The sequence below is a fragment of the Astatotilapia calliptera genome, chromosome 12, assembly GCF_964374335.1.
Source record: "Astatotilapia calliptera chromosome 12, fAstCal68.1, whole genome shotgun sequence".
Classification (NCBI taxonomy): Eukaryota; Metazoa; Chordata; class Actinopteri; order Cichliformes; family Cichlidae; genus Astatotilapia; species Astatotilapia calliptera.
This window is the reverse complement of record NC_137433.1, coordinates 22,470,536-22,491,835: the sequence shown is the minus strand read 5'-3', so window position 1 is coordinate 22,491,835 and position 21,300 is coordinate 22,470,536. Positions and strand designations below refer to the sequence as shown.

Below are 21,300 nucleotides of genomic sequence, written 5' to 3'. Positions count from 1 at the left end.
TTTCCGTTTAATAAAGCCTGCAGACAAGCGATGAGCGGTAGCTAACATTCTTTAATCAAGACAAAGAACAGAAATCAAGCTTGGTGAGGGACTGCCATCGCTGGGGCAGAGGGTGAGCAGAGTCTCTCACTGAGCCTAGCATGGCTCTCAGTTTTGTCTTTCCCGCAAAGAAAGTTTCACACTGCCTTGCTATCTTTTACAGTGGAGAAAAGACAAAAAGACTCTTCCTGTGGAGTTGTCTGCTTCCCCCCAACTTCCTTACCAGAACCCACTATCTGTTAAACTGTTTAAATGGAGTGTGAGGCAGACATGCTAAAACAGTGACCTAAAAGCATTACCAATAAACAATGGGATCAATACATAAATGAAAGAAATGCAGCTGATAAAAAAGCCATAAACTACTTTCATTTGTTTAGTGGTGATTGCCAGTTTAGTTGGGTTTTTTTTGAGACACAGAGAGTGAGAGATCCTGTCCTACATTACTTTAAAAAAGAAGATATTTTCAGAGCTGTTGATATACGAAGCTCTGAGCATTGAGTGTTGCATTGTGAGAGTTTCAGTAAAAAGCCTGCAAATTATTGCATTTATACTGGAGAGCAAAGAAAAATTAAATTCTACTTGTACTATGGAAAATCAGTTTCATAAAAGCTACATAAACAGAGCTGAAGAAGACTGCGTTTGTAAAACTAGCGGTAACGTGTGAGAATTATAAGTTATAAGACTGTTTCTGCTATCGATACAATTTGTGTTGTTAATCCTAAATGATTCACGGTGACAACATCATAAGAACAAGGTCATTTTACTCCACACACACACATTTGGAAAATCACATAGTTTGACCATAAAAATTCCCAGAATAATTAGTATTTGAGATTGCTGAAGCAACATCACTAAAGAAAAATATCCTTGCATGTCACTTTCGTTTAAAAATATAAAAAATGTGAAGTTTTTTTTTTGTAAAACATAAAAACAACAAAACTTAAGACCTTAAGAATCTCCTTATGAATGTTGTGAATATCTAGATCATTGGTGTTTGGATTTGAGGGTCAACAGGGCGAACACTGAGGCTGGGTATTAGAAATACAACATGGCAACATGAGACATGTTAACTCTGAGAACACTAACATCTAGATTAAGGTGTGAGAGGTAAATACATAACAGAAGCTAAAAAGGAGTTGCTTGTCTCTAGATTAGTTAAAATAAATTGAAAATAAACTGATTTGAACACGTTTGATGCATTATACAAAAAAAAGGTTCATGATATAGTTCACATGATCTAAGCAAGAGTGACTCGGAATCTCAAATGTTAAAGTACACTTACTGATTGTACTTTTACTACATGAGCTAATGTAGATGCTCTAAAAGCACGCTGGCTGAAAAAGAACCACACGTTTGGAGAAACTGTGCTGTAACTTCTCATACTGTGAAGTTTTCTGACAAAAGTGAATTGAAAACTTATGCTGTACAGTTTACTAAGGGGTCCTTTGCTGGGCCATGTGCAATTACACAAAAGAACAAGTTAAATTTCACCATAACACTGACTGGAGAAAAGCCAAATTGGGATTCTAATTGACATTACAACTGAAATCAGTGCTGTGATAGTTAGTTTAAGATCACAACCTGATTTAAAACACAGTCTAACATCAACATTCTTGCCCCTGAAAATAGGTCAGGGTGGCCGAAAAATGTACTTTAAAAATGAGATTTTCTTTTTGTTTCATTGGAACAGTAAAGTACCATTACAAAGAAATGAGTACACCTTTGTAGATATCACTGATATGGAGTTTTTCATGTTTTACATACAGACTTTCTCATTTAAACCATGGTGACTTAAAAGTTTAGCAGCAAGACACTTGTTTCCTTTGTTCCATCAAACATTTCTTTCAGCCATCTGTGTTTATCAGAGCGATATGTGACTAATTTTTTATTGAATCACCAGAAAGTACACAAATACAAGATTAAATATTTTATTTATTTATCAAAGATACATAATTACACATTGATACAATGAATAAGGTGTCTATAAAAATTACACATGGTGTAAGAAAAACATTATAACATACAAATAAGTGTTTTAAGATAATCTGACATACTTTAAAAGCATAAGAATAAAAGTTTTTTTTTTTTAAAAATCATGTTCTTTGATGATCACATTACATGTATCACATTTTTTAAAGCATAACGTAGGGTGTTCACAAAAACAGTTTTATGATTACTTTTTCCACAGTGCTTGTATGCCTCTTGCAAAACTATGTACTTATCACCATATGACATAATAACTCACGATTATGCAAGACCAGCCATGAAATGTCCGTCGCTTCATTACAATCATTTGTCCCCGCTGCTGCCCTCAGACCCAGTCTGTGGGGTAAAATTGCTTTTTTGGTGGTTCATAAAAAATATCTCAAAAAGCGATGTTAGTGAGGGGACCAGAAACACTGGGTCGCAGAGCAGTTGGTAAGGACTTGTATATTTCTGGAGAGTCTGCAAAAGCTGTCTTGCTCGTGCTCCTGATTGGATATGTGGAGCCCGGCTCTGATATCTCACTGGTGGCAGCTAAAGTTAGGCATGCCTTGGAGGCGGAGTTGGTCTCGGGCGCAATCTTTCAAACGAGCCTCACGGCATTTCAGGCAACCTCAGGCCGGAAACAACATCCGGTCACTCGCGGTCAAAATCCACGCAGAGCTGGTGTTTCGCAGGGATCAGGTTAACACATCTGGGTCTAAAAATATAAAGAAAAACAAAAAGAGTTTTAAAACACGCAAACTAGCAAAATATCAAAGGAGCATAACATAACAATAACAAGATGATATGAGATACCCGATGAGGCCATGATAGGTGATGTAGACATGTAATGTATAAACCTTTACGGGAGTTAAAAGTGGAGCTTATATATATTTTAAAGTGTATTGTACGTGGGATAGGCTCCAGCGCACCGCGCGAGCCTGAGAAAAGGATAAGTGGAGGCGAATGGATGGATGGATGGTGTATTGTACCTGTTACAAACCATTGTGATATTTATTTATTTTTTTAAATGAAAGGATTGACAGAATGGTAAAAAGGAAAATGCAAAAATGTAGTTAGGGAGGAAGATTAACACTTACCGAATGATATGCGGATAAGGAAAGAGACGCAAGTTGCTGTTGAAATCGGCCGCTCCCTATGCGAACTCGCAAGCAGTCTGAGCGGCGCCAGTTGTTGATACTCTGAAGTCAGATGTCTTCTGGGGGTTCGACGATAGTCTTAACCTCAGCGGGAGATCGTAAAATCAGACCTGGAGCCGATTGGCTAACCGGGGTGCAAAGGGAGCGGTGCAAGGGTTATGTGATTGGCAGCGGGGCGCAGTGAGGCGGAGTTGGTCTAAGGGGGGAATTTTCAACGAAGTAAGCAGCGCATTCGGGAGCAGAGCGGGGAGCGAACAAGCAGGAAAAAATTGTGCTCTGCAAGAAGTTGTGGATCGGAGATTAAGAGCGAGGTAGAACTTAGAGTGTGGGTTGAATTTTAGAGCTTGCTAGTAAGAGGAGCTTTCCCAATGTTTTTGGATTATAGCGCTTTTTTTTTTTGGGAATAGAGGGGTAGCTAACAAGTTATTCTAGGGTTTTGGAGAAATCGCGGAGAATTTTTTAAAAGGAGTTTTGGCTTTGTTTGGCTGAGCATGAAGGGAGCCGCGGGGCGCTGAATTTGAGAAAAAAGACTAAGGATTTTCCCTGTTATCGAATATAAGGTTTTGGGAATAGAGGGGTAGCTAACAAGTTATTCTAGGGTTTTGGAGAAATCGCGGAGAAATTTTTTTTTAAAGGAGTTTTGGCTTTGTTTGGCTGAGCATGAAGGGAGCCGCGGAGCGCTGAATTTGAGAAAAAAGACTAAGGATTTTTTCAGGATTTCCCCTGTTATCGAATATAAGGTTTTGGGAATAGAGGGGGCACCCTAACAAGTTATTGTAGGGTTTTGGAGAAAACGCGGAGGGTTTTTTAAGGAGTTTTCCCTGCTTATGTTTCTAAGGAGGGTTAGGGTTAGGGGATCGCGAGTTTTTTCTGAGTATGAGTTTTATTCTAAATCTACAAATGCATATAAATTGAAATAAAGTTTTCCCCCAAGGCATGCAGCATGTGTTTGTGGCCATACTGAACGTTACAAAAGCACAAGTTTAACTAAACAATTTTAATATGGTTTAATACATTTTTAAACACATGAGCACGCAGCCCGAGAGAGCACGGTCCGGAGACACGGGTGCGCCCCCGCGGGCGCGCGCGGGCGCGCGCACACACACACACTGACCCGCCACCAGATGGCGTTTTTTGAGCATAAAAAAAAAATATATTTAATTGCTTAAAGAAATAAAAGAATGCTATTTTGATATATAAGAAACTTTCTAAATAATCAATTATATTTTTATGAATATCATATTTTTATGAATATCATAATTTTATGAGTATCATATTTTTATTACTTAATTACTTCCTACTTCCGGAGCTCATGAATAATTTATTAGGGGTCATAAATCAATTAGGGGGGCCATAAATCACTCAGTTTGACATAAGGGGTATAATATCACTCTCTGAGGGGCAGCCGCACCACTGTCCCAGAAAGAGCTGAGGAGAGTCCCAGATGAGGGTTCACTCAGCAGCCGCGGAGCAGAAGCCAGGGGGGGTTGCAGTGACGCGCCCGTGAGCTCCGCCGGCAGCCAGCAGCGCCTGAGTGACCGAGCCCCAGGCCGAGAGGCCGGGGGCACCCCACCTCCGAAGTGGCCCGAGCGAGCCCCAGGCTCCAGGCCCCGATAAGCGGCCACCAAGGAGTGAGCCGGTGTGTACCTGGATGCCCATCCCCAGACACAAAGAACCACCAACGCACCGATGTCTGAGGGAGTCCGCCACTGGCAGGGGAAGTGGTGGTGGGTGGAGATAGACCTCCAAACCTTGGAGGGCCTGAGATGTCCCCGGAGAGGTGGCGCCTGACACCCAACCTGACATATAGACACAGACATACAGGCACACACAGACACAAACATCCATTCCCACCCTCATGCTCTCATATGCACTTACTCCACACTCAACCAACGTGGAGACAGACATGAAGAGACGCTGTACACACGATCACACTCCCCAAGCGTACTCTACGAACCGGGTCTAGGTACCCTTGCCCCTGGAGGGGGGAACTGCACCCAGACCCAGGTGGTGTTACCCTTTTCCCTGCGGTGGGGAGAGGCAGACCGCCCCGACTCCGCAGCAGCAGGGAGGCCCCACACTCCAGACCGCAGTCGGACGGCCAACTCCTCCTCCTAGCCTCCCCGCTCCAGCAGGCCGCAGAGAATGGGGGTGGGAGAAGACTCCAAACCTCCCTCCACCCGCTCATTGTAGTGTTGATGCATGTGTGTTCTAAGGTGCATTTAAAACCCAGGAGGGCATGGAGCTACCTGCCAGAGAGCAGCAGGTAAGCGCATAGTCCCTCCTGCTAGCCCTCAATGTCTACGTGTATTTAAAATTGAGGGGTGGGCAACAACGCCAGGGGTGAGGTGTACACCCTGATGGTCTTTTGGAGTCCGTGTAGCGTGCCCACCCCCAAGATCATGTATGTATGTGTAATGAGAGTGAGTAATGTGAATGTCTAAGTTGTGGGATAAAATTGAGGTAGAGGCAGCCAGAAGGGGACAGAGGGGGGGGGGGGGGGGTAGCCTCCTCTGCACCCTGGTGACACACCCCTACTCCAAGGCCCTGCATGTGTGGGTGGTTGTGGTGGAGCGGGAAGAGGGAGGCAGCTGGAGATGGGGAGGGAAGGAAGGGAGGGGCAAGTGACCCCTCCCTGGGGCCAGCTCCCCCGCTGACCCCAGTAGGCACCCCCATACTCCGCGACCCGCCAGGGAAAGGGGGCCCAGGCCCATCCAGACCAGGGCCCAGTGCAGCAGCGCCTCCCGGCCCCACAGAACCCGGGACAGTCCACCCAACCCCACCACAGAGAAAACTGCACCCACCCCACCATCCACTCATCTTCCACACTACATAGGACAATAGACACCCAGGCTGAGATCTTCCTCCACCTCTCCTGTATCTCCCCTTCCTGCAGAGAGAGTTCCTGAGAAGAGGAAAGCTCCTGCAAGATGTGACAATCTCCCCCACCAGTTGAAGAGCCCCCCAGGTGGCTCGACGCACCGGCGGCACCCTGCGCCAGGGCTGGGCCCCCATGCACCCACCCGCCCACAACCCCGGCAACACACCAACCAGGACCCAAGCCCCCGAGGCCCGGCCAGGGCCCCAGCCCAGAGACGGAGCGCCCCCAGAACCTCAAGCCCATCCCGGACCCACCCAGGGGCAGCCAGGCTACCAGGTCAGTAACCCACGTCCGTCAGCACAGACCCTCCCCTAGCCCCGCTGCACGCAGCCACGAGGAAACAGTCACCTGAGAGCCAACAGAGCCCCTAACCGGACATGACCGCTACCCCGGGTTGAGCCCCCCAAGGAAGATGCCTCCGGGGAACCCCCCGACGCCCTAGGCCTGTCCCTACCCCCACACCAATCACAACAGTGAAGGCGGGACCAAACTAAGACCCCTCCACCCCCACTAGGTGATGGAGCTGATCAAAGGAGCCCAGAGCAATTGATCTGATGTGGTGGCAGAGGCTGTATCAAGACTAATGTAATCTAATAGATAATTTCTATATTGGTTAGAATTAAGATTATTTTTATGTTTCCAGTTCATGAGGACTGTTTTCTTGGCTATGCATAGGGCAGTGAAAACCATATGGGCGATATTCTTTTCTGAAGTGACATTATCTAAGCTGCCCAACAAACACACTAAGGGGGAAGTTGGAATGTTACATTTCAGACACTTTGATAAGTCTTCACATATTTCGCGCCAAAACTTCTGAACTGGTGGACAGAACCAAAGAGCATGGATATAATTGTCCGGTAAATTGGTTTGGCAGTGTGAGCAGTTGTTGGTAGACGTAAAGCCCATCTTGAACATCCGATGACCTGTATAGTGCACTCTATGTAATATTTTGTATTGAATTAATTGAAGACTGGGATTTCTAATTAGATGAAAGGTTTTTAAGCAAATCTGAGACCAGAAGTTTAGGTCTAAGTTAACTGATAAATCCGCTTCCCATTTTGCAATAGGAAGTGATATTGATTCATCTGTTTTAGAAAGCATTCTGTATATTTTGGATAGTAATTTGGGGGTTTTAAGAGTAAGAAATTGAACCACACTTGGTGGTTGAGCTCTAATATGAGCTCTAAGATGTTTTTCCTACAGAAAAGTCAGTGAGCAGCTTTCTTTCCCTTTTACGAGCATCATATCTTTATGGTGCATCATATCTTTATGGTGCATCATATCTTTATTCCTCTTCCCCCTGCAATGGGTTGCATTGTTGTATTTTGTCATGTTTCTCAGGTCTTTGTCTGAATTTCTACGAACATTATTGCTAAGGATTGTCTTATTGCATTGGAGTCACACTGGGTTAAATATGTACACTTGGGTTTTAAGGGGTATTTATTATTTTCTTCTTTTTTTGGGGTTGTATGGAAGCCCCAAACGCAATTTCATTGTTCTTGACAATGACAATAAATAAATAAATACTAAAATACTAAATAAATAGAACTGTATGTTTTATTTTCACCTAACATATCCTTTTTGAATTTCGTAACACAAAATAGCAAAAATGCTAAACTTTGTTCTGCAACTACATTCTATTCACTATTTTACTAACATTTCTGCAACCAGAAATGACTCAGAGGAAAAAGATATGCCACGTATTCTATTTCAGATAAACATTTTGGTTTTTTAAATATTTTCTACTATTTGTAGATAAAAGTGTTCATCATTTCTTCTTTCTTTTCTCTTCTTTCTTCTTCTAGTATAGGCCTGTAAAACTAAGCTTTTCCCCCATTCGCTTCTTTCCCACGTGTGGGACTAATAAAGGTTATCTTATCTTATCTTATCTTTTTATATGCTTCCCTCGAGGTCAGTTTCTGAAAGGCATAATATCTGCTTTCATTGCTGTGCAGATGACTACTGATATATTTACCTATGCAAATCAACACCTATGCTTCTATTCAGGCACTGGTGAACTTTCTTAGAGATATACAATCATAATTAGACGTAAACTGGCTAAATCTGAACTAATCAGCCATCAGCAGCAGCTCTCCTCTTGACAGGAAAGAAATGGTGTGATTACATTAGAAAATGTTTTTACTTGTTTTAAAGAGTATCAAAAACTCTGGACTCCTGTCAGAGCACTTACCGTAGGTTTGCAAAGCAGAAGATTTAGTTAATGTTATGTATAGTTTATTTTTGTACATCCTGTACAGCACTTCGTTTAACTAAGGCTGTTTAAAGTTGTTTAAAATGTCCTTGACTTGACTTAAATGTAAATTCTTCTTTTAGTTTATTTTCAAAACTAAATCTGTGAGCTGATATTCAACATTTCCATTTTAAAAGTTTGATAAAAGTGTATTTAATTTAATCTGGAGCAATACTGAAAAATCTTGGATTTAGAACAACAACTAACATTAAACTTTAAATTCAATAGTTTTAGGCAACATACAAAAGGAAAAGGAAAATGGGGAATACTTCCTACCTGGGATTTTTCTTGTCACAGACAATCCTTTTTATGTTATATTTATAGTTTGCTCTAGCACTCCTTCTAAGTTTTCCCATGTGTCAAGCGTGCCTGGCACCTTTTTGTTCTTCAGGTCTAAAAGGAGCCTACAGGTGAGACACCTGCCAACTGAAGACTTCCTGTCAGCCTTTTTCAGAGTAAAAATGTTTTAAACAGACAAACCTTTTCCACACTTCAGGTTCTGTAGCCATCAAAAAAGTGTGTTAAATAACCACATACTGAGGAGGTCTTATAGCAAGGGTTAGTGTTAGGTGTTTGCTTATAGCAAACAGAAATATTTTTTCTATAGAATGGGCAACTGCCCATTATTGTATTATTGCCATGCAGACTTGACTCCAAGAGTGAAACTTATCTAGCATGCAGGAATAAGTATACAACTATTAATTGAAATGACATGCTTTTATTCTGAAAAGATACGCTTTAGCGCCAGAGGGTTCCTCTCTCCACCATAAAGAAATGCCACTGTCATCGCACAGTAAATACATCTGAAAACAGGACAAAAGGATTGTATGACTCTAACCTGTTTCTATTATAAACTTAAATATTTTATACCTTTATTTTTGATCCATCCATCAATCCATCCACTCCATTTTTAACTGCTTGGAGTCACAACTTGGAGTCACAACAGGGCGGGAGCTTATCTGTTATATAGAGAAGGAGGTAGATGAGTCCATCAAAGAGCATGTTATCTTCCTGTTAATAAAAATAGTATTCATTTGAATTTATGTAATGTACATGTAAAGCAGCGCTATACAGTAGATAAGGGGAATCTCTTAACAATGTAAAACTGGCTGAACTGGTTTTTCGTATCAGTGCATCCAAAATCAGTTAACAACCCATCCATCCATCCATCCATCCATCCTCATCCGCTTTGTCCGGGGCCGGGTCGCGGGGGCAGCAGCCTAAGCAAAGAGGCCCAGACCTCCCTCTCGCCAGCCACCTCCTCCAGCTTATCCGGGGGAATACCAAGGCGTTCTCAGTTAACAACAACCAAACATTATGTTATGTTACCAAGTTTTCCACTTTATGTCAGCAAAGTTTACAGAGTACTACTAATATTTTCATTGCTATTGCTGGGGGGAGGGTTGTGAAATTGTAGATCCTTAATATATGTTTTTCTGTGATCTATACATTGAGTGTATTTTGCAATTTGAATGTATTTTCATATTAAAATGTTGAATCTAAATTTAAAAAAAAAAAAATTACTTTGTAATAAATACCAGACATCATACTGTTTACATTTTAAATTGCAGATTATAAAACTGTTCTACAAGGGCCCTGGTTTGTTAAAGGATAGGTCCTGAGTCACCCTCTTGTGGTTTGTTTCATTCAGCAAAGAATGGTGACAAAACTCCCAGACCTCTAAAATGATTGGTTTGAATTTTAAAACAACTAAACTTGTGGCTGTTCACATATGAATATTGTCAGAGGGAAAGTACTTAAGAAATGAGACAAGTAAGAGCTGTCAATACAAACCGAAAATAACTGTAGCTAATGTTTGGTGATCTAATAAATAACGTGCTTGGGAAAGACACTGAAGAGCTGGAAGAGACAGGGGAGGATGAATGTTGGAACAGTTAGTGTTATAATATATTATTATATTATTATATAGCAATATATTACTACTATATATATTACCATATTATAACTCATTTTAATATCTATAGTGTATTTGAAAGCATGATGCTTAACATTGTCCGCCCCAGCTGTGAAACTCAAAAACCAGTCTTACTTGTTATCATCTATCGTCCACCTGGGCCTTACACAGAGTTTCTGTCTGATTTCTCAGACTTTATATCTAATTTAGTTCTGAGCTCAGATAAAATAATTATTGTGGGTGATTTTAACATCCATGTAGATGCTAAAAATGACAGCCTCAACATGGCATTTAATCTGTTATTAGACTCAATTGGTTTCTCTCAAAATGTAAAAGAACCCACCCACCACTTCAATCACACTCTAGATCTTGTTTTATCATATGGCATAGAAACTGAACATTTAACAGTGTTTCCTGAAAACCCTCTCCTGTCTGATCATTTCCTGATAACATTTACATTTACAATAATTGATTACACAGCGGTGGAGAGTAGATTTTATCAAAGTAGATGTCTTTCTGAAAGCGCTGTAACTAAGTTTAAGAATATAATCCACCCAATGTTAACATCTTCAATGCCCTGTACCAACACAGAGCAGAGCAGCTATCTGAACGCTACCCCAACAGAGGTCGATTATCTTGTTAATAATTTCACCTCCTCACTACGTACGACTCTGGATACTGTAGCTCCTGTGAAAACTAAGGTCTCTAATCAGAAGTACCCGACTCCGTGGTATAATTCTCAAACACGTACCCTAAAGCAGATGACTCGTAATCTGGAGAGGAAATGGCGTGTCACAAATTTAGAGGATTATCATTTAGCCTGGAGAAATAGTTTGCTGCTTTATAAGAAAGCCCTCCACAAAGCCAGAACATCTTACTATTCATCACTGATTGAAGAAAATAAGAACAACCCCAAGTTTTTCTTCAGCACTGTAGCCAGGCTGACAAAAAGTCAGAGCTCTTTTGAGCCAACAATCCCTTTAACGTTAACTAGTAACGACTTCATGAACTTCTTCACAAATAAAATTTTTATCATTAGAGAAAAAATTACCAATAATCATCCCACAGATGTAATATTATCTACAGCTACTCTTAGTACCATTGATGTTAAGTTAGACTCTTTTTCTCCAATTGATCTTTCTGAGTTAACTTCACTAATTACTTCCTCCAAACCATCAACGTGTCTTTTAGACCCCATTCCTACAAAACTGCTCAAAGAAGTCCTGCCATTAATTAATTCTTCGATCTTAAATATGATCAACCTATCTCTAATAATCGACTATGTACCACAGGCCTTCAAGCTGGCTGTAGTTAAACCTTTACTCAAAAAGCCATCTCTAGACCCAGCAGTCTTAGCTAATTATAGGCCAATCTCCAACCTTCCTTTCATATCAAAAATCCTTGAAAGAGTAGTTGTCAAACAGCTAACAGATCATCTGCAGAGGAATGGCTTATTTGAAGAGTTTCAGTCAGGTTTCAGAGCTCATCACAGCACAGAAACAGCTTTAGTGAAGGTTACAAATGATCTTCTTATGGCCTCTGACAGTGGACTCATCTCTGTGCTTGTCCTGCTAGACCTCAGTGCAGCGTTCGATACTGTTCACCATAATATCCTATTAGAGCGATTAGAACATGGTGTAGGTATTACAGGTACTGCACTGCAGTGGTTTGTATCATATCTATCTAATAGACTCCAATTTGTGCATGTAAATGGAGAGTCCTCTTCACACACTGAGGTTAATTATGGAGTTCCACAGGGTTCAGTGCTAGGACCAATTCTGTTTACATTATACATGCTTCCCTTAGGCAGTATCATTAGAAGACATAGCATACATTTTCACTGCTATGCTGATGACACCCAGCTCTATCTGTCCATGAAGCCAGATAACACACACCAATTAGTTAAACTGCAGGAATGTCTTAAAGACATAAAGACCTGGATGGCCGCTAACTTTCTGCTTCTTAATTCAGATAAAACTGAGGTTATTGTACTCGGCCCTGAAAATCTTAGAAATATGGTATCTAACCAGATTCTTACTCTGGATGGCATTACCTTGGCCTCCAGTAACGCTGTGAGGAACCTTGGAGTCATTTTTAACCTCTGTCTCTCTTCCACAGCATGTCTTTATCCTGTCTTCCTTCTCTCACCCCAACCGGTCGCAGCAGATGGCCGCCCCTCCCCGAGCCTGGTTCTGCCGGAGGTTTCTTCCTGTTAAAAGGGAGTTTTTCCTTCCCACTGTCGCCAAAGTGCTTGCTCATAGGGGGTCATATGATTGTACAACATAATATCACGTTATTACAATATACATAATTATCACGTTCGTACAATAAAATTATCACGTTCGTACAATATAAATATTATTTTGTACAAACATGAAATGTATCTTGTTAGAACAATAAACTTTTCACGTTATAACGTGATATACTTCTATTTTTCTTTTGCCTGGGTTGCAACTCTACGCTTCCGTAAATATTACTTTCTACACCAGGATCCTTTTCTACGTAGCTGACGGCTGGTAACTGTGCAGGGGCAGATCTAGCAAAGTTTAGCCAGAGGGGCCGATAGGGCATGAACAGGGAAAAGGGGGCACAAAGACATACTTTTCTTTCTTATTCTCATTTAAAATGTCGAGCTTTTAATAAATAATTATCCGAATCTTACACCCAAAGTTTTAATCTGATGTAAAATGTATAGAAGTCCATTACTGTATATACACTGAACAAAAATATAAATGCAACACTTTTGTTTTTGCTCCCATTCCCCATGGGATGGACGTAGAGACCTAAAATTCATTCCAGATACACAATATAACCATCCCTCCCAAACAGTGGTCACAAATCAGTCCAAATGTGTGGTAGTGGGCACATCTGCCATATTGAGATAATCCATCCCACCTCACAGGTGTGCCACATCAGGATGCTGATCTGACATCATGAGTAGTGCACAGGTGTACCTCAGACTGCCCACAACAAAAGGCCACCCTGGAATGTGCAGTTTTGTCTCACAGCAAAATGCCACAAGCAATGAGGGAGCGTGCAATTGGCATGCTGACAGCAGGAATGTCAACCAGATCTGTCGCCCATGCATTGAATGTTCATTTCTCAACCATAAGCCGTCTCCACAGGCGTTTCAGAGAATATGGCAGCACATCCAACCGGCCTCACAACCGCAGACCTCGTGTAACCACACCAGCCCAGGACCTCCACATCCAGCAGGTTCACCTCCAAGATCGTCTGAGACCAGCCACCCAGACAGCTGCTGGAACAATTGGTTTGCACAACCAAACAATTTCTGCACAAACTGTCAGAAACCGTCTCAGGGACGCTCAACTGCATGCCCGTCGTCCTCATCGGGGTCTTGACCTGACTCCAGCTCGTCGCCGTAACAGACTTGTGTGGGCAAATGCTCACATTCGATGGCGTCTGGCACGTTGGAGAGGTGTGCGCTTCACGGATGAATCATGGTTCACATTGTTCAGGGCAGATGGCAGCTGAGAATGTCCCAGTTCTTGCATGGCCAGCATACTCACCGGACATGTCACCCATTGAGCATGTTCGGGATGTGCTTGACCGGCGTATACGACAGCGTGTACCAGTTCCCACGAATATCCAACAACCTCGCACAGCCATTGAAGTGGAGTGGACCAACATTCCACAGGCCACAATTGACAATCTGATAGACTCCATGCGACGATGTGTTGCACTGCATGAGGCAAATGGTGGTCACACCAGATACTGACCGGTTCTGGGTCCCCAGACCCCCAATAGCGCAAAAAACTGCACATTCCAGGGTGGCCTTTTGTTGTGGGCAGTCTGAGGTACACCTGTGCACTACTCATGATGTCAGATCAGCATCCTGATGTGGCACACCTGTGAGGTGGGATGGATTATCTCAATATGGCAGATGTGCCCACTACCACACATTTGGACTGATTTGTGACCACTGTTTGGGAGGGATGGTTATATTGTGTATCTGGAATGAATTTTAGGTCTCTACGTCCATCCCATGGGGAATGGGAGCAGTAACAAAGGTGTTGCGTTTATATTTTTGTTGAGTGTAGTAACTATTAAGTCTAATATACCCTAGTAAGCTATAGTACTGTGGCGAGCTCATAAAAGGAGGAGACAGAATTCCGTTCGGTCTTGCTCCCCCGCCCTCTTAGCCAGGGAGCACAGCCATTTATTTACATCTGCCAGGAGAACACTGCCACTAGCTAACTGCTCAGCGCGGCAACAGCACAGCACAGCAACAACAACAACAACACGCAGGGCGCCCTCTGACCCCGGAAGGACACACCGTCGCAGCGAGAGGGCGTCACCCGTCACTATGGTAACATAAACAAAACATAACTGTAAAAACAGAACCCCGAACAGCCCTGACCCGCTACAGTACTTTTTCCTTTGGGAAGGTACCATCTTTAGATTAGATTAGATAGAACTTTATTAATCCCTCGGGTGGGTTCCTCTGGGAAATTCGATTTCCAAAAAAGCACAGCACCGACAGAAGTTACAGAGTTACAGAATATTATATATATATATATATATAATACACACACACACACACACACACACACACACACACATATATATATATATAAATACAGAGACAATATAAATAAAATATACGAAGGGGATAAATAGAATAAATAGGAATAAAAATAAAAATACAAGTGAATTGCACATTTCAAGTATTGAGTCTAATACTTGAAAGTCCATCTGTGCAGTCTGCAATTTTGTTGAAGAAAGATGTTGAATCTATTTAATTATTCTTGAAAAATAATTCATTTCTGTGCATTTTTTTTCACCCTGCATCAAATTAAAGTTGATTACGTCGATTAAGCATCATGAGGTGGGGGGTGGTTCCCTTTTTTTAAATTTTTTTTTTGCTGGGAGTTTGCAACGCTATTAGTTAGGTTGCTTACTCTTTAAAATACCAGAATAGGGAGGATGGTTTAAGTTTATTAGATTGATCAGTTTTGCTGAACTATGAAATATTTTGGGTGCAGTGTATTTTTTGCATACAGGTATAACAGAATAGCTTTAGTGTGTTTTTTATAAACTTGAGTTTGAACTTATACAAAATGCAGCAAGATATTAAAAAACAGTTTTAATGATTAAAAAACACACTATATCGGATTCATATCGGTATCGACCGATATCCAAATTTATAATATCGGTATCGGACATAAAAAAGTGGTATCGTGCCATCTCTAGTCAGTACAAAGATTTTAAAATGAATTCTAAAATGTTTCATGACTTTACTTTGAAATTACTGTGACACACACGCGCACACACACAAACAAAAGAATGTGCTAACAGAACACAGAAGATGGCTAGGCCTCCCTAAGCCTGTTTCTATTTCTTCCTGTTAAAAAGGAGTTTTTCCTTCCTGGTGTTGCCAGTGCTTGCTCATAGGGGGTTGTCTTTCTAATATTGCAACTTTTGCGGTAATGCTATGTAAATAAAACTGAATGTAATTGAACAGAATATCTTGATACTGTACATATTTTCTGTTTGTACCTATGCAAGCTACAGAGGCACATAGTTCAGAGTATTTTTGGTCACATGTACTGAGGTGAGTTTGACTTATGTTTAAGGCTGTAGTTTTTCTGGAAATTAAATAATTCACCCAGCCTTTTTTTCTACATAGACTGCAATCAACTTTCTTGCAAGTTTTCCTTGTGTTTTTTCCTTAACTATAATCACAGCCAAAACCAAAATAATTTTGAATAGCACTAATAAACTAAATGGATTAAAATATTTTCTCAGGTGGAATGCTTAAATTAGTTTTTTGGGATTTCGGTTATGAACCTCTCACATGCCATGGTAAAATGGCAATGATAGTCTGCTTACAGTATATATAAATATACATAATGGCATGCTAATTTAAAATGAACATTGAAAGAATATGTTTATAGTTAGGTTGGGTTTATAGTTTTTTAATATTAATTTATAATAGATAATAAACACTTCACCTAAACTAACTCAGTCAGTGCCTTGTGTCTCAGATATTTCTCCAAGCAGTAGACAGCAATGGGATCTCTGTCTGCATCAAACTTATTGGCAAAAAAAGGTGATGCTGTTCAATCAACCACTGCAGGTCTCCAGCACCATACACACATATTGATCTGACATGATGGCCTTTACATTCTGGGTATACTGCTTGCAAGGAACGCTCTGACCCCTCGTGCCACTGCGACTTCACGAGCCGTACAATTGCATTCATGTCAGTAATATCGAATTTACTGTTGGGCCACGATGAGCCAGGAACACCAGGCATTCGTTGTATTGTTGCCCACAGAAACTCATCAGGACTGTAGGTGTCTTTGGCCCACTCAATGAGGGCCTGTATTCGCTCGTCTTCCAACACACTGCGAATGTAACCTCGGTTGACCACAATGTAGGCATTTCCTGATAGTATGGGCAGATTAAAGGGAGCTGGATCCTTTGTTTTTCCTGTTGGCTGGGACAATTGAAAAGTTAATATGGTAAATGGCCTGTATTTATATAGCGCTTTACTAGTCCCTAAGGACCCCAAAGCGCTTTACATATCCAGTCATCCACCCATTCACGCACACATTCACACACAATATGATGGTAAGTCAATCTGAATTGAAGGTTTTTACAAATGCAAAGACTATAGAGATTGACAGACTACGTGACTTTCGCGCATTGCATGCCGGTAACTCGTGGCAAAACAATCCAAGTACCTGCATCAAATGCAAGCATTTGCAGCACCGCAAAACGTTCATTCTTCGGTTCCAATAAATTCTTGCTTTTTCTTTGCCCCCCAAAAAGGTATGTACAAAACGAAGGAGAACAATGCCGGTCCGTACAAAGACAGACTTAATGAAAAGTCAAAGAAAAGATACGAGGAAAAAAATCAAACCAGTGAAAGTGTCAGACCCTTATGAGCACACAGAGGGACAAAATACGTTAGCGTGCTGCCCAACTTCACCACGCTCATATTTATAATTATCTTTGAGTGAGTGCATATTCTATTGATAATAGCAGAGGTGGGACCAAGTCATTGTTTTGCAAGTCTCAAGTAAGTCTCAAGTCTTTATCCTCAAGTCTCAAGTCAAGTCTCAAGTAATGTCAGGCAAGTCAGAGTCGAGTCTCAAGTCACTGGTGTAAAAGTCCAAGTAAAGTCACAAGTCTGAAATTTTGAATTTCAAGTCCTTTCGAGTCTTTAAAAAAAAACGAAAAAAGCATGTTGCAGTTATATGCTAAATGTAAATATTAGACCATGTAATTTTTAAATCTGTGTTTTTCTCAACACATGACAAAATAGTGAACTTAGAAAATATACACAAATTGTGAAATTGCACCTCTATAAAATGCAGCTCAATTAAACCTAGCTCCAAGAATAATTTTCATCGACAGTTCTGAGATAAGCTGCATGTTGTTCTTGGATGCGCTTGTAGGACCGGCTTTTAAATCGCATGACAAAAATATCATACACATTAAAAAAAACTGCATCACCAACGTAGCCTGGAAAACATTTGCTAGTTAGATGAAGTCAGCTATCTCATCGTAGCATATTTATATGCATATTTATAATTATACGCTTCTTGGAGTGAGTGCATACACTCGTGAAGTTTAGTAACTTCAGGTCACTGCAACAAGCCCAGGTACAGTTTACCGACGGATGGGTGCAGGACCTTGAAATGCACCGTGTAGAAAGTAAAGACCATCGTACGTATCATAAGTTTACCAGTCTCACAAATCGTTGTCATAAATACACATTCGTTAACCGTTTATTAATAGGACCTTTGAGCTCAATGGTAATTAATTAGTAGTGGAAATAATTTCTGGTAGCATCACAGAAATGTAGCAGTGACAATAATATTGTATGCTGTAATCGCACTGGGAAATTAGTGATACAAAACAACTGTTTTACCCTGTGAATAAAAGTATATGTTTTTGTCAATGTACCATAATAACAGAAGCGAAACACAATATTGTGTCAGGACAATTCACTATTTATGCACAATAAACAAAGGAGCATAGCGCGACAATTTCTGTTCAGCGCCAGACTTGCTTGTAACCTATATCACCAATTATGTTATGAAAATGACGCATTAACTACAACAGCAGACTGACCTTTGTGGAAATGCTTGGAGCAGACTAACCTGTGAGCTGGAGTGTTCTGGGACGTTATATTTGATCTTTGAATGGCTGCAATCCAGTCGCATCTTTGTTACTTCGGAAACATGGCTCGAACAATTTCTCTTCAACGACGTAATCCGATAACAACCGATCTCTTTACCCGTCGGCTTCCCGTGGCTGTCATGCGACCGGCTATTGCAGTTAATAATACAACGGCTTCTTGACATTTTTGTGTTTCTTTTTATCGCTGTGTAACTGATTTCAATTGAAAGCCTGCGTGCGCTAGTACCTCTTGCCACGAGTTCCCAGAATCCTTTGCGGTTCTACCCGTGAATGACGTCACATTTTCAATCTCTATATAATATGCATGTTAAATTTTATATTTGGGGTAAAATATCAAGTCTTTTCAAGTAAACCGGTTCAAGTCCAATTCAAGTCCCAGGTCATTGGTGTAAAAGTCCAAGTCAAGTCACAAGTCTTAGAACATTTTTTCAAGTCAAGTCTAAAGTCATAAAATTAATGACTCGAGTCTGACTCGAGTCCAAGTCATGTGACTCGAGTCCACACCTCTGGATAATAGCTACATCATACATTACAAGAAATATCCAAAGAAGTACCTGGATTTGTCCATCAACTACTTGGTAAACATTCATCACCCTCTTCTTTCCTTGAGGCATTTCTTCCGACTCCAAACTGTTACCTCCTTTCAGTGAACGCAAAGCTTGCACAATTTCCAAGTTAGTTTTTAGAGGGAAATCCTGACCACAGAGGTTGATGAAGTATTTCCATGTTGTACTGGTGTTATAGAGATCAGCCATGCAGTTAAGATCAGCCTGTACACGTGTCCATCCAGCGTAGACCACATCCACAGTCTTGCTGACCATGAACACATTTGGGAAACAGGAAGTAATGGCATTCATGGCAGCAAAGACTGAGGCCGGTGCTTTTTTGTCCACATGGACACAATAAATATTTTGAGGTGCGTAGATAGCTCGCAGTAGATGCTCAAAGTTCTGCAACTAAAGATAAAAAGGATTTAATTCACTTTGTAAAATGTTTTTGCTGATACTCTTCAAAAGTAGTACTTTAGATAATAACATTATCAAATTAAATGACATATTTAGAACACCCCAATTTTTCCATTTTTTTATTGTAAATTGTGATCACAAAGGTGTGATACCACAGTATGCTCAACCACTGCTTTTATGCAAACAGAGTGGGGGCAGTTCACCACTGACCTTTTTTCAAGTTATTCATTGGACTTGAATGACTTAAATTTCAATAAATAATTGGAAAAATTGGGGTGCATATGTGTGTGTGTGTATACATATACATACCTATATATATATTTAGATATATATATAGATATATATCTAAATGTCGGGCTAGCGATATTGCGAGCCCTGTATCTGATTGAGGAATCACTCATCTTTGGAAAAGAGAGTTTATTACAGAGAAATGTCTCTTTCCAAAATAAAAGCTATACTATCCGCTTCTTCTGGGCTATATTCTCAGCAGCATATTAAACATATAAGGAGAATCATGTGCTAACAGCTGTCTAAATGACTCGGCTAAAGTTAGTAGCATGCTTGCTTGTTTTTTTTCTGCTTCCACTTGTCTTTGCACTAGGATGATGTCGGCGTAAATGTGCAGTCATATTCGTTGTGTTCCTGCACTACTGCTTTCAGGTTAATCTCGTTGAAATGACCTTAACGCCACAACACGGCAAATCTCCGTTAACGAGCTACCGCCGATCGCCCCGTGCATGGGGCTAGACGGCCAACACGTTAACGAGCTAACTGCGCTAACACACTAGTTCCCACCCATGTAATTGAGCATTGCATGGCACAGCCAACATACTGTTTTACTTTAGTGCATGACTCGCTTACCTTCAGGGTCATACGTCACATGAAAACCAAAATAATTCCAAACGCCAGATCTGAATGAGGGTGGGGGAGGTCCATGTTGCAAGGAGAGCTTAACTTCTGTCTCGCTAGCTTGCCCTGCGCTCTTCCTTCTGACGATGCTGTCTGTCTATATATATATATATATATTAGGGGTGCAACGATATTCGTATCGATATTGAACCGTTCGATACAGTGCTTTCGGTTCGGTACGCATATGTATCGAACAATACAACATTTGTAATTTATTTTATCAACTTTCCTTCTGACGATGCTGTCTGTGTGGAGCGCTCAGTGAATCTGCGTTCGATTACTCCGCCTAGGCTGCACTGTCGAGCGCAGATCCACTGAGCGCTCCACACAGACAGCATAGTCAGAAGGAAGAGCACAGGGCAAGCTAGCGTGACAGAAGTTAAGCTCTCCTTGCAACATGGCAAATTGAACCTCCCCCACCCTCATTCAGATCTGGCGTTTGGAATTATTTTGGTTTTCATGTGACGTATGACCCTGAAGGTAAGCGCTCATGGACTAAAGTAAAACAGTATGTTGGATGTGCCACGCAATGCTCAATTACATGGGTGGGAGCTAGCGTGTTAGCGCAGTTAGCTCGTTAACGTGTTGGCTGTCTAGCTCCATGCACGGGGCTATCAGGGGTAGCTCGTTAACGGAGATTTGCCGTGTTGTGGCGTTAAGGTCATTTTAACGAGGTTAACCTGAAAGCACTAGTGGGAACACAACGAATATGACTGCACATTTAGGCCGACATCATCCTAGTGCAAAGACAAAAACAACAAGCATGCATGCTACAAACTTTAGCCGAGTCATTTAGACAGCCGTTAGCACAGGATTCTCCTTATGGGGACCTGATATGTTTAATATGCTGCTGAGAATATAGCCCAGAAGAAGCGGATAGTATAGCTTTTATTTTGGAAAGAGACATTTCTCTGTAATAAACTCTCTTTTCCAAAGATGAGTGATTCCTCAATCAGATACAGGGCTCGCAAAATCGCTAGCCCGACGTCCTGGGGCTAGAGATTTTTCCAGTCGGGCTACCAAAATCTATCTCTGCCCTG

The 21,300-nt window shown here is 41.2% G+C and overlaps 1 protein-coding gene and 1 long non-coding RNA gene across 2 annotated transcripts; both read right to left on the bottom strand.

Moving 5' to 3' along the window:
* Nucleotides 1–1,953: 1,953 nt before the first annotated feature.
* Nucleotides 1,954–3,205, bottom strand: LOC145432387 (uncharacterized). The gene is made up of 2 exons (XR_013912663.1): nt 3,105–3,205; nt 1,954–2,722 (listed from the first exon to the last, which is right to left on the bottom strand). It is a non-coding gene; the product is annotated as an uncharacterized LOC145432387 (long non-coding RNA).
* Nucleotides 3,206–16,215: 13,010 nt separating this feature from the next.
* Nucleotides 16,216–19,243, bottom strand: LOC113033321 (beta-1,3-galactosyl-O-glycosyl-glycoprotein beta-1,6-N-acetylglucosaminyltransferase-like). Its single transcript, XM_080308901.1, has 2 exons — nt 18,941–19,243; nt 16,216–16,674 (listed from the first exon to the last, which is right to left on the bottom strand). Exons 1-2 carry the CDS (start codon nt 19,241–19,243, stop codon nt 16,216–16,218), a joined length of 762 nt encoding a protein of 253 aa, XP_080165027.1.
* Nucleotides 19,244–21,300: the final 2,057 nt, after the last annotated feature.